Source organism: Dermacentor albipictus, chromosome 9, assembly GCF_038994185.2.
Source record: "Dermacentor albipictus isolate Rhodes 1998 colony chromosome 9, USDA_Dalb.pri_finalv2, whole genome shotgun sequence".
In the NCBI taxonomy this organism is placed as follows: domain Eukaryota; kingdom Metazoa; phylum Arthropoda; class Arachnida; order Ixodida; family Ixodidae; genus Dermacentor; species Dermacentor albipictus.
The window spans coordinates 40,877,388-40,891,383 of NC_091829.1; the positions used below are offsets into that span (position 1 = coordinate 40,877,388).

At 45.9% G+C, this 13,996-nt stretch overlaps 1 protein-coding gene across 1 annotated transcript in view; it reads left to right on the top strand.

The window, feature by feature from the left end:
* The window catches only part of LOC139049671 (uncharacterized), a 71,722-nt gene that overhangs the window by 41,539 nt on the left and 16,187 nt on the right, over positions 1-13,996 (top strand). Inside the window, exons 11-12 of the mRNA XM_070525361.1 lie at positions 2,512-2,665; positions 6,355-6,528. Of these exons, the coding sequence (XP_070381462.1) occupies positions 2,512-2,665; positions 6,355-6,528 (328 nt within the window). The remainder of the gene's footprint in view (positions 1-2,511; positions 2,666-6,354; positions 6,529-13,996) is intronic.

The window sequence follows — 13,996 nt, forward strand, 5'->3', positions numbered from 1 at the left end:
AGAGCCCAATCGTCACCCCTCTTCGCCTTTGAAGAAGGCATTTGCCACCACTGCGGAGCCGTACCACCGGGAGTAGGTGGGCCCTCGTACAATGGAGCATGAGCGCCCCCCCCCCCTCTCCACTTTAGAAGAAGTGCATTGCAAGTCTGCGAGGCAAGACCGCAGAGAGCCGCCGGGTGTGACAACGCGATACGGGCGCCAACCATTGGCTGAAATGGCGTCATCTGAGCGGACTCTCCCATTGGTCGAACATGACGCGACTTCCAGTCCCGGAAGGGTTTATAAGAAGCATTCCAGAGAGACCAGAGCATTCCCTGATTCCCTGATTGACCTCTCTCGAACTTCTTGCCGCGGGCCGCAGCGTCCGAGTTGCTGCTGGCCCGTAATGACTGTACGACTGTTACTTGACTTTCACCTCTCTGTATATAATGTAAAATAAATACTCCCAAGTGTGGTTTTCATCCCGAAGTCCGTCTTCAACCCCAACAATGCCGGTCCCGACCTCAAATGGCTTTAATAGCCTGTCCATGCGGTACGATTCTGCCTCACTTGATCGTCCCAGAGCGCCTTCACGTCCTTGAGACTACTCCAAACGTTTGCTTTCAAGTTCAAGTTGCATTTTGCTTAACTCGCGATCTTCATCTCGTTCCTCTCTCTCTCTTTCCCGTTCTTCTCTTTCTCTGTCCCGTTTCTCTCTTTTTTTGAGAAGGTCAAACCCCATTTGAATATCCTCCTCACTGGCCTGATTGGAAATTAGCTCCAATAATTCCGATTTGAGCATTTCCTTGCGTACATCTAGGCCCAGTTCCTCACCAACAATCAACAGCTCGTCTCGCAGCAGTGTCCTTAACTCCATGATTGCTGCTTTACTGCCTTGATTCTGCTCTTTAAATCTAGCTAGGAAAACACAACCTAGCTAACACACAACAATCTAGCTTCCCTACAGTTCTAAACAGAACAACCACAAAATGAAGCCTAGAGAGTCAAAGCAAGAACCAAGCACTCACCGCAGATACAACACCATGTCGCAAAGTCCATCCCACCGCTGCCACCAGTTGTCAGGATTGGGGGCTCAATCCCATCGCCCGTGGTCCTTTGCCAAGATTGGAGTACGGCATGAATTCGAAGGTAGCTGGCCCATGCCGTCGTCTAACGTATTTACGCTGAGGACGTTGATGAAGTGAAGAACTGCTTCTCATCGAGAACGAGGAATATGGGTTTATTTACAGAAATTAAATCAGTCTAACATGACTGCACGAGAGAAGTGTGTTCAGCATTCGCACAACAGTTTTTATACACTCGGTCCGCCGGCCATGCGAGGCGGCGACTGTTCGTTTACTCATCGCCAACTTGCCGCTGCTCCGCAGAACAGTTTACGTACACAAAGGCACACACATTCCGATGCCCGACGCCGGCGTTGGAGGGGTGCCGTTCCGGGAAGTATCGGCGCCAATCGTGGGTAGCTCGTTGTCTTGTCTGGTCGAGGCCTGGGAAGCACCAAAAAACGGCTTTCCCGTGGCAGCTTGTTCATGCGTGTCAGATCAGGTCCGCGCTGGAGAGCTCCGGCACCATTGTTCGTCCACCGAACTCGTTCCGTCACAATGGCGATGGGGCTGGTGGATGGAAGCAATTTTGAGCACAAAGCCCGCTTCTTCGAACGCCTCCTAGCTGCAGCGCCGGAGAGTGAGGGTGCGCGTCTTGCAATTTTGCCTTGCAGCTCGCCATTCTTAACAGTGCCAAAACCACGATCTGATTCTGAGGCACGCCGGAGTTGGGGACTCCGGAAATTTGGACCAGCTGGAGTTCTTGAACATGCGCCTAAATCTAAGTACAGGGGTGTTTTTCACATTTGCCCCCATCGAAATGCGGCCGCCATGACCGGCGTTCGATCCCGCGACCTCGTGCTTAACCGCTCAACGCCATAGCCGCTGGGCAACAGCGGCGGGTTCATAACAAGTAACCTTTTCTTCCATATTAAAATGCGATGGAATGATCTTCTTTATTATTATTATTGTAACTGGTTCGGTACTAGTAACGTAAATATGAGCCGCTATGTCATCGGGCTAGTGCCAAAATATGCACGTAGACTGTCTCGAATCGTGTCCTTTATTTACCGCAATCTCTTGCTTACTGCAGCTAGGTTCTCGAAAATATTGAAGCCTAAGACGTGTATGAGTGTTATTCTAAGCTTGAATTAATATAATTGCCTTCTGAGTCCCTTTAGGCATTACCAATCATTATTAATTATAGGGGCCCTGATGATATGCAGCAGATGCAAAATATTTAAGAGGCAGTTATACCGACGGGCGTCCAGGAGTACGTGTTTATAAAATACGGCTAGAAACCTGCGCTCCACTTCGTGTAGTTCACATTTGAGCTGGCCGAGGCTTGACGTGATGCAGTACCTCCACACACATTCTCTTACGCTATAGCCACGTAAAAGCACGCAATATACCCACCTCATCCCACCGCGCATATCAGTCCATCTCCACGAGAGATCTTTTATTCCAGGACTGTGTACCTACCGGACGGCATCGTGATCTTGAGCCACATGTCTTTCAACGACAACAACATCACGGGCTGCACCATCCTGCCGCCTAGCGTCATTGAAGACAAGCGACAACTTCTTCCCGAATTGAAAACCTTGTCCTACTTGTATTCGATGGTGAGTTTAAATATTCAGAAAGCAGGTGTTCTTGAATTCAGTAATGTGCTAAACAAGAAAACGTACGCACCGTAGAGTTCCTACGTAAGAGATATTGCACGGTTGTGTAACGCCGAAGTGCTGTGTCGACCTTTCCAGTGACGAAAACGAATGTATTCGATTTGCTGATTACCTGTATGTACCAAGACACAAAACAGGGCATATTCTCTTGCAATGAGAGAAATACGCTGCATGCGCGACGTACTTCTGCGATCGAAAAGGACAGTCTGGTCCGTAAACTCAGTGCCTTTAATTTTATTGCTATATCTTTATCTTTTTGAATTTTACCACCAAGGCTGCCTGTTAGGTCATGAAAAATGCGGGCTGCTTATGCCACCCAGCTTTTTACTGCAGCAAAGGGACCGAAACATATTTATTAAGGCGAAAGCGTTAAGTGGCTCGTTCAGCGGCGTCTAGTCCAGCGATGCGAAAAATCAGTGATGCAAGAAGTATCATCATCAGGAATGGCTCATACCCACGTAAGCAAGCAAAGATGTGAATGGCTGAATATGAATGAACAAACGAAAGAAAGGAGGAATGAAGGAGAAAAACAGAAAACCAAAGAAGTAACGAAAGAAGAAACGAAAGAAGGAAAGACGGAAAGAAAGAGAACGAAAGATGGAACGAAAGAAGCTTTAGGTAGTGCATTAGGTGCCCGCATGTGTCGTTCAGTTGTTCCACCTACAGCGCCATACGTTTACTACGCACTGCAGCTCGTTATGCCTTGCAAGAAGACTGACCCCCTCTGATCGCGTAATTTAACGCATTACCAGGTCTACAGCAGGCTTTCGCCTTCACGTGTTGCAGGAGTGTAACATGCTGCCAAATTTTTTCACCTTCGTGATTCCTTGTGTAGGTGCAGACGGTCGGGTGAGTTGCAGCTGTCATTCAACTACTCGCGAGAGAAAGTCAAGGCGTTGAAACTCTTGGCACTGTTGCCGGTTCTCCTTGGCGCAACATGCGACGTCAAGCTTCATGTGACGTTTAAAAAAAAGCAAGAAGGAAAAGCTCTCCGCTGATCCTACAAACCCGATACTTGATTAAAAAACGAACATTTTTATTTAAAGCTCTAAGGAATTTTCAATGTGGAATAAGCTTCCTCTACTCATTACCGGCATTTGAAGTGACAACAAACGATCAGTGTAGATCGATGAAAGTTAGCTAAACGTGAACCCTAAACTAGAACAATAGCAACCTTGGTAGCAGCTTTCTAGGCATCGTATACATATATAACATATATAATGTATAGTGTGCATATAACACATAGAAAATAGCGTAAACGGGCATAGCAATGAAGACACGTTAATTCGAATGGGTGTGCATAATGACAGCAAGATTGTGCGACCTTGCAGAATCACAACCCGATTTCCAACGAATCTTTCTTCCTTTGAGCTATTAAATTAACAGTTTTAGTTGCCTGAAATTACACGATTTAAGACGTTGCCCGCATGCGACCCGCCCATGTTAAACCTTGATCGTGCACATATAACGTTTTGCAACCGCTGTTAAGCAATTTTTCTTGCGAAAATGTCCTTCACGAGCACATGTTTTACGACGAAGTCGATTTTGGCGTATTGGCAGCGACCGCTGCCGTGATGTTGTAGTAAAGGCGACCATGTTTAGGTCTGATTGATGGAAAAACACCAAGTTTACCGTGGGAAATGTTCTTGTTATTATTACATTGGTCTGTCTGTATGTTTGGCGGGCTCGTCAGTGGAATTGTATTGGAACTTAACTTTGTCCTGCATTACACTGAATTGCTCTCTATGCAAACCTATTTGCCCCTCCCCTTTAATTTTATTTTCTATTCTGAATGCAATTGGTATTGTAGTTATGGCATCATCTGTCTTCATATTAGGCGGAGTCGTCAGTGAACCTACATTGGAGCTTAATTCTCTCTTGCATTGCATTTACTTTATGTGCTACAAACCTATCCATTCCTCCCCTTTAGTTTTCTTTTCTTTCCGAATGCTACAGCTGTTTCCCGCGTTAATGTTTGACGTTTCATCTAAGCATGCTGTCGCCCTCTGCAATATCACATTGACTATAGGATTAAGACCAATTACGCTGTGAAATATTCAAAGCCACTGGGGGGGGGGGGGGGGGAATATCACGGATAATTTTTCTAATATATCACCATGGTTAGAATAAACCCCTTCTTTTTCAGCAAGCTTAGTGTGCTTTTATTTGCTGCACTAAGGTACGCATCTTTCGAACGAAGTAACATGTACTTATGACGAAGGAAGTTCTCGCTTCAACTGACTTCGCTATAAAGAAACTTTGATGTATTTACATAATACTCGCGGTAACGCCTAAGTAAGCCACGGTGCAAACAAGTTGTGAGTCCATTCTGAATATAGCCTTCTTATTGCGGCTCCTATGACGTCATCACTGGCTCTATTAAAGAAAACAGAAGAAACGAAACCTTTGCGAATCTATGATAACTTGAGGAGTGTGTACATGAAATACGTCGAAGCGGTCTAAACGAGTACACAACCCTACGAAAGTGCCAAGGGTCGTGCATTGTTTGCTGGCTTTTCTTAGCGATGAACCATTCACCATAGACACTGCATTGGCGTTCTCACCGACACTTCGGTCATCAGCGACACGGCTGGCATTCTACGCAGACGGAGTTGCTAGATTACGCCGGCAGCAGTTGCCGCCGCGCAGCCGTACAAACTGCTATTTGCAAAGTGGAGTCGTTGAAACGCGTCGAGCGGCATGCGCATGGTAGCACTCATTTCATAATTATTGCTAATTAGGTTTCAAAGCGAACATTCGCGGCTCAAAAGCAGGTTGCGCTGCTGGCTGTTCATTGATTGACACTTGCTTGCGGCCACGCCACCGCACGCAGAGCTTCGTCAGCGCGAATGCGGATGTGGAATTTGCCTTCAAACCTCGACGCGCTGTCCAACAGTCAGCTACGTTTCCGTTGAAGGGGTTGAGGAGGGACTTCGGGATGAAAACCAAACTTGGGAGGGTTTATTTTACATTATATACAGAGAGGTGAGAGTCAAGTAACATTCGTACAGTCATTACGGGCCGGCAGCAACTCGGACGCTGCGGCCCGCGGCAAGAAGTTCGAGAGGGGTGAATCAGGGAATTCTCCAGAATGCTCTTCTGCTGCTCCCGGTCTCTGTCTTTTAAACCCTTCGATCTCGGGAAGACGCGTCATGTTCGGCCAATAGGAGAGCCCGCTCAGATGACGCCATCTTCGGCCAATGGAAGGCGCCCGTGCGGCGGTGTCACCCCCGGCGGCTCACTGCGGTCTTGCCTTGCTGACTTGCAATGCTCCGTCAGCCTAGAGGGCAGGGGGTGACGGCGGACGAAGGCGGACAGGCTCAATTACAGCCGTCATGTTGTCACGGCGCATTACAGCCGTCTTGGTTCGAGACCCCCTTTTCCTCGCAACAGTGTCGGGAAAGTCAAGCATTGAATAGTTCCCCGGCGGCCCACGACCTGGGGGCCGCCAACTTGTTTGCACGTGTCTTGCCTCAGGAATGGCATCCCTGCTTCTGCATTCCTCAATTAGCTGTGCTGCGATTCGATGTGGTCTGGGGAACTCGAAGTAGCCTCAGGAAACGGCGCCACATCTAACACCGTCCCCAAAGTGTAAAGTTTGCTTTCGCGCTCATTTCTTTGCTCCCCAGAATGACGCCGTGAACACGGTTAAGCACCTGCAACGGAACGAGGGCCTCGACACCATGTACGCGGTGTCGGCGACGATGGCAGGCCGTTGGTACAAGCCAAGTTATCGGGCATATTACCGCGTTGGGGAACTGTGCAAATTAGGAGACTACCCCCAGGTAGCGCACGTACAAGCGGTAAGTCACGTTCGCTATTACAATTCTTTTTTTTATTTCGTAGAACGTTTTCACCACGGTATAGTTGTGTGTGTGCGCGCGTGCGTGAGCGGGCCTGTCTACGTGCGTGCGTGCCGCCTGTCACGTTCTACGATGGTGGAGGAGCGCGCGACCCCGCCGCCTTGCAGAACGTTCTCGCCGCTATGGCGTTTCTCAGTGGCTTTCTTTTATTCTTTTATAATCAATCTCTTACTTGCACAATCGTTGTCGCTACGTCATGTCGTTATCGTCACTGTTGTCGTCAATCCATCCCTGTGGCGTCGTCGCCTTGCCGCAGTCATGACACACGCGCTCCGCTAGATACAGAGTAAGTGATGTACGAAACACGACGTCCATGACTAGTTTCCAGTTCTTGCAATCACCTCCGTAGCACGCAGCAAGCAAAAACATGGTCTCCGTTACCCAGAGTGAGCCGTTGCTGGGACGCGGATTTGGACACCTCCTATTGGCGACGGGCGGCCGTTGTGCCGTTAACGGGCGACTGTGGCGAAATTGCAAAATATCGGGTGTCGCGTAGCAGACGACACAACGAACACGGCATTGTCCGTCGTCTTCCGTTGCGGCTTTCAAGGCCTTGTAAACTGGAAAATGTTTTTACGACCGCTAACTTTGGAAAGGGAAGTTATTTACATGAGGCAGGGCATATGTCAATGATATTCATGAACGACAGAAAGAAAACCCCATCACCATTAGGGGTAAGCGTGGTCCACAGACGAAGCTCGCGGAACCGAGCTACAACCAGGAACCAGCCTTTGCGCATTCTGCGAATCTTCAACTCTCACCGTTTATTTATAACGTATTTAATGCTTACAGTCACTTGCAAGCGCCTCTTTTGTCAGAAAAGAGAGCATTCAGCCGCGCTGAAATCGATTGCCATCAAAGCCAACGCTACTACTCATATATTCTCTCATGATGTGGCATCATCTGCCTGCCTTATTCGCTACTTTAAGTAGCCGAAGTAGCAACAAAGTATAAGTTTCTACGGACAATCCCCGAGTATGCGGTTAAATTTGCGCAGAAGCGCTGCGTTTCGCACGGCAGCATATATTACACGCACGCACTACAATTAACGATGTTTTCATTAATGGTTTGCTTAGTGACATAATATTGTGGCGCATTTTTCGTTACGAATAGTTTAGAGAGAACTGCGTATGAGTGACGAGGTAAGCGATACAAGTTTCATATCTGCTTCTATGAGAAGCTGAAGGCCACGAGCGATGAACTGTTGGGCCTAAATTTGCGCTTTACAGCTGCGGGTTTGTTGATGTTTCAGTAAATGTGCGGATCGGGGTTTAGGCTTCGACATACTTGTAACTACGAATGTACTAGCAGCGGCTGCAACACGGATGGTTTGCCGGTCTTTACTCAAGCAAATCGCCAGCACTTTTAGGCTTCACCGCAATGCATAACTATAATTTGGCGAGGACAACCCGGAAACTTATGCGAACAAATACCAATAAAAGTGTACCGACTGCCCCCAGCGAGGCTTTAAAGCTTTTAATATCGACGGCCGCACCATAGTTAGCGTCGTGCCATCATTTGTGTGTACCACATGAAAAATTTGAGCCATGGACGACTGTACGTTTGCTCTGCGGTACAACTGCACAAGTGACCAGCTTAAAACTCATTTCCCGTTGTAGTGATGGGGAAGAACCACACTGTCAAAACAGTGAGCCATAAATTTTTTATTGGGCAAGCTCGTGATTAGAAAAAACATGGAGCACTCAAACCACAATAGCGACGAGCACAGTCACCGGCGGTCGAAATCTTCTCTGTACGGGTCAAGGACGCGTGTAACTCAACGTACAACCCAGCCTAAATGCTGTTGTTTGGGGTATTCTTGAATGTACGCCCCAATTCGATAAGGTTGGCACTACTACACAAGATCCGCGACAACGCTAAAAAAAACTTTCCGTTACTTGTTATTCGGCAGAAGATGTGCAGAAGGAGATGCACAATGTAACGTATCAATATCGTAGCGGTTACTCCACGAGAAACTTGATGATTAAAACAATCCAGGCAATTAACTTGGAGGCTTCTCGTACATAGTCGGAAAAATTATGAGATTGTAGCTCGGTCTGCACGACTTATCATACTTGCGATTACCGACGACAGTGGGGGGCTATATGAATGTGTCGGCGCACGGGTATCCCAGTCACTAGTGCCGTCGCACCTGAAAATGCGTGAAGCAAAGTAAGCTTCAAGATAGCATCTGCGTGGCAATCGCCAATTCTTACTAAACGACACAACCTGTAGGGCTGGACGTCTGCACTTACCTCTGCCTGCGAAGCAAGCGGATCTGCGTTTGGCGCGGCGCTTACGAAAGTGGGCCCACGCTGGGAATCTGCAGAAATGCGCCGGTTCGGGCGCCTTTGCGGTGTTCTCAGCTGTCTTCACACAACGTACAGTGCAATAAACTTGCCTGGACTTGATAGAACACGGCATTTTCGCGCGCCGCACAAACGAAGCGAAGAAAACAGGCTGTGCAAAGCGGTGGCGCAGCCTCCGGGCCCTAGCCGTAGTCGCCCCAGCCTATTCCGCGAGATGTCGCCACCTATTCAGCTGTTCGGTGCTAATATCTCATTTTTTCACTAAAACCCCTTAGATTTCGTAAAGTAGCGGCAAGCTTGGAGGAATGCCGCCTCCTCCTCGCGCGCTCTGGCCGAGGCCGACACCGCGTCGCTATTGGCCTAATAGCATCACGTGGGCCCTCGCGCCGTGCATCAGCGCCATTTTTGCTCGAGAAGCGTCTGCGGAGTGGCGAGGAGCGCATGTTGGCGCCGTTTCTACGCTCGACCAGTCTAGGCGGCGCCACGGTTGAGGAGGGAGCGTGAAAGAGTAGAGAAACGAGGAGGAGGGAAGGTGGAGGAGGAGAGTGTCGCTACTTTACGATGTTTGACCGGTTTTTTTCACGGACCTGTTGCGCCATCTAGTAATACTTTACGGAAACTGAAACCAGGTTAGACAGCCAAAAAACCTGCAAAACCTGTGCATAAGGTTCCCGCGGACGGACTGAGTGGGGTCTGTGCAATATTAGTTTTCTCTTCTTCCTTCCTTTCTTTTAACCCATTAGGGACCGGTTTCTTTTTTTTCTTGCTCTCTTGAAAAATATCTAATATATTACCTTACCTTTATACTAATAATGCACATGCAAAAAATTATTACTCTTGCCTAATTAGTTTTTGAAATATAGCCCGTGACCATATGGTCACACTGTGCCCTTACGCTACAGCAAAATACGCGAAGTGAAAAATATTTATTTCAAGCCATAAAACGTCGCAAAAACATACATAGCGAATAGTCGAGCACTTATTTAGTGTGATATGGTTTAAATCATGGAATACACTTGCAGACGTCATACTTTGTGCATTTTGTGTGCACCGCGTTGTTGCAATTATCTCATGCACACCTCCACCTCTTGCCATTAGACTTGGTCATACCGTGTACCAGTCAGGACATCACCAGTCTTTGGAATTCTGCGTTGACCAGGTCCTCTAGGCTTATTGTCTCATCCCATCAAGTTTCAAGTTTCAAGTTTCAAGTTTATTCATCAATGATGTCAGATTTACAAGAATTGTATGCAAAATGAGCACTTCACAGGGAGTCCCAAAGTTACAAACTGTCAGGGGGACTCCCATAGATGAAAAAATAAAAAAAAGACAATACAGATCAAGCATTGGTTACGGTGGCATTACAGACTAAATAAGAAACAGCGCGAAAAAAGAAGAACTCAAAACTGTTTAGTAAGGCAAAAAATTGCGAAGAAGACTTCTGTAGTGAACAAGCAATGCAAATGTAAATACAATAAAAATACGAGTAATAAACGTGTAGTACAATAGCTAAGTCAATTATGATTACAATCACAAAGGCAGTGGTTAGGATGAAGAGAGTTGCTGCATAAAGTATTTCTTAACCTGATTCTTGAATATATGCTCTGTGGGGGATGATTTTATAGTATGTGGAATAGAATTCCATAGTTTTATTCCCGTAAATGTGGTAGTGAACTTACCATAGTTTGTGCGCACTTTAGGCAAAATACGATTATCGAGTTCAGAGAACCTAGTAGTGTTAGTATTTACAAAAGTTTCAATAACAAAGCCATCTATGTGTGCAATATTACGAAATAACTTATAGATCACGATTGTTAACTTTAACTGAAAGAGCTGATGAAGAGGATGAATGTTTAAACTGCAATAAAGTGGCGTTGCATTCGATAGGAAATGGCTGAAAGTCATGAGGCGAATCGCCTGATTCTGCATGCGTTGAAGTTGGCTGAGGTGAGCGAGGTATGTGTTTCCCCAGGCTGATATGCAGTAAGATAAATGGCTGTGAATGTGTGCATGATAAAGGGAATGGATAATGTGTGGCTGAAAGTACGAGTGGGTTTTGATTATGGCGCGTATTCCAAACGATATCTTACGGACAAGTGACTGCGCATGAAGATTGAATTTCAGATGCCTGTCTAAAACTACGCCAAGAAACTTAGTGCTAACAGATATTGGTATTAAGTTGTTTTCAAGACGCACCGATATAGAGTTCGAAATTAGTGTCGGGAAGGAATGAAAAACCATAAAAACCGTTTTTAGAAGATTGATGCACAACATGTTCTTTTGACACCAGGAAGTTATGCAGATCAGCGTTGACTTTACTGTTTTCACCTAGCTTACTAGTGTTTGCGGCTTCATATCTTAAACCTGCGCAAGAATGTTTTCTTGTCAGGATCTTAAAAAAACGTTTCAGTGATGAAACTCCCAAGTTATCGCTAATACATTTCAATATTCGTAGTCTACGAAAAAACTATGACAGCCTCATAGCATTTATTTCCATAATTAATCACAACTTCTCTTTTATCTGTCTATCTGAGACATGGTTGTCACCGGACGATAGAAATTTATATGCGCTACCAGAGTACAATGCAGAGTACTGCTATCGTGCTACGCCACGTGGCGGCGGATCTGCCATATTTATTAAATCATCATTGCCATACAAACGCCGCAATGATCTTGCCTTTTGTAATCTGATCTGCGAATCTATATGGTTAGAATTTGATCAGAGTGTTTTTTCAATTGATGGCCGGAACACAGTGTTAGCGTGCATCTATCGTTCACCATCATCGTCATACTCTGAGTTTTGTCTGCAGTTTGAAAAGTTGTTGCACACTGTTGCGAACGAAAACAAAAATGTCATTATCTACGGAGACATCAACATAGACATTATCGACCCTATTAGTCCATCATGTTCTGATTATCTTGCGTCTTTTCTTAGCTATGGCCTTGCTTCTCTAATCACTTCTCCAACTAGATGTGACATGACAGGATCTAATACGTTAATTGATCACATATTAACCAACTTTACTACAGATCATACGGCAGGAGTCATCGAGCACGGCATAACCGACCACTACCCTGTATTTTTGACTTTAGGTAGAGAAAATTCTAAAGCGACTGAAAAGAAAGAGAAAGTACATTTCGACTCTCAAAAATTTATTTCTATGATACAGTCAAATGACTGGACCGCAGTACTCTGTGAATCTTCCGCGGAAGAGGCTTATCAGTTGTTCTTGGCTGAAGTTACACGCTGCATTCATGAATGCACTACTACATCTATCCTAACTCGTTTCTTCAGTTCCCCTCGAAAACCTTGGGTCACGAAAGCGCTACTTCGATGTATATTGAAGAAAAATCGGCTCCACAAAAAGGTAATTTGTCAACCATTTAACTGTGAACTTAAATCTCGTTTCAAAAAATATTCTAACACGCTTGCAGCAGCACTTAAATGTGCTAAACGAGATTACTTTCAGAACAAGATTTTGAATAATGGCAATAATACGAGGCGCAACTGGCAGGTCATTAACGAATTCTTAAATAATAAATGCCGTGAGCATGTAACAAAAATAAAAACTGAGACACATACATACTGCCACCCAGCTGATATCGCGAATGCCTTCAGCGAGTATTTTAGCAGTACTTGCGATTCTCAAACAGATCCCCCATTACCGACATTGCCTCGTCATCTTCATTCTTTTTACTTGCGACCTACGAATGCAAAGGAAGTTCTTCATGTTATATCTTCGCTTAGGTCTACTGGACCTGGCCTAGACTCTGTTCGCCCATCACGTATCAAGTTAGTTTCTAATGAACTGTCTCCTATCATAGCCGATATTGTTAACAAAATCTTTAAAGCAGGCATATTTCCCAGTTCTCTGAAAGTTGGTAAAATAACACCTGTTCACAAAAAAGGCAATCGTGAACTTCTGAATAACTACGGGCCTATTTGTATTCTTTCATTTTTCAGTAAAATCGTTGAACGACTAGTTCATACACGTTTATCATCCTACCTAGCAAAATTTAATCTACTATCACCTAAACAGTATGGCTTTCGGCAGGGTTGCTCAACTGAGCTTGCGCTTCTAACCTTTGCCGACAAAGTCAAGAAGGCAATCGACCAAGGCTTGCTGGTTGGAAGTGTATTCATAGATTTAACAAAAGCCTTTGACACCATTAATCACAAAATTCTAATACACAAACTTGAATCTTACGGCATAACTGGCCCAGCACTTCAGCTTATTTCTAGCTACCTAACTAATCGTACTCAAGTTGTTCAGATTGACGGCAAACTCTCATCTGCTAAGAACATATATCAAGGCGTTCCTCAGGGCTCGATCCTTGGCCCGCTGCTGTTTCTGCTATTTATCAACGACCTACCTAATGTTCTAACCACTACGGACTGTATATTATATGCAGACGACACCACTATATTATATGCAGACGACACCACTATTTTTACTTGTGCTAACGATGTCGACGAGCTTTGTGCAATTTGCCTGCGGAATTCCACCTGCGTGACGTTGAAACCATGTGCTACGAATGAGCGTCCAAGTGGTGCTGATAGATACATCACAAAGTGAAAATCAGCCACCACCACTTTTTGCCACGGATTGCAATCCTGTAGGCGCCTGCATTCGCATCCATCTGGTCCATACTTCCCATAAATCTTGTACTGAGCAACAGTGTTTGGACGGGCCACCTTGATTCGCTTCTTCTGAACACGAGAGTACCTGTCTGCCGATGACATTGGCTCTACGCCGTGAATGGTGCTTACGATCGTTACTACAGAATTGCCCATCCAGCGGACAACAATTATCCCATTGTCGCTCAGCACGCGCTCTTTGTGCCCGCGAGGTTGGCGCTTGACGAATTCTGGTCGAGCGATAGGGCATTCCTTGGGAACACGGTTCTACTTCACTTTGCCCGTGCCTTCGTAGCCCTGTGCCTTGAGATGCCTGAGTGGCTGCATGCTTGTGAATAAATAATCAAAATATAAAAGGAAAGGAAAGTCATGCGTCTCTGCTGCGAGTTCATCCACCATTCGGAGAAGTGGCGCCGCTGCTTTTCCGAAGTCCTTTTCATATTTTTCAGATGTTCTGGGA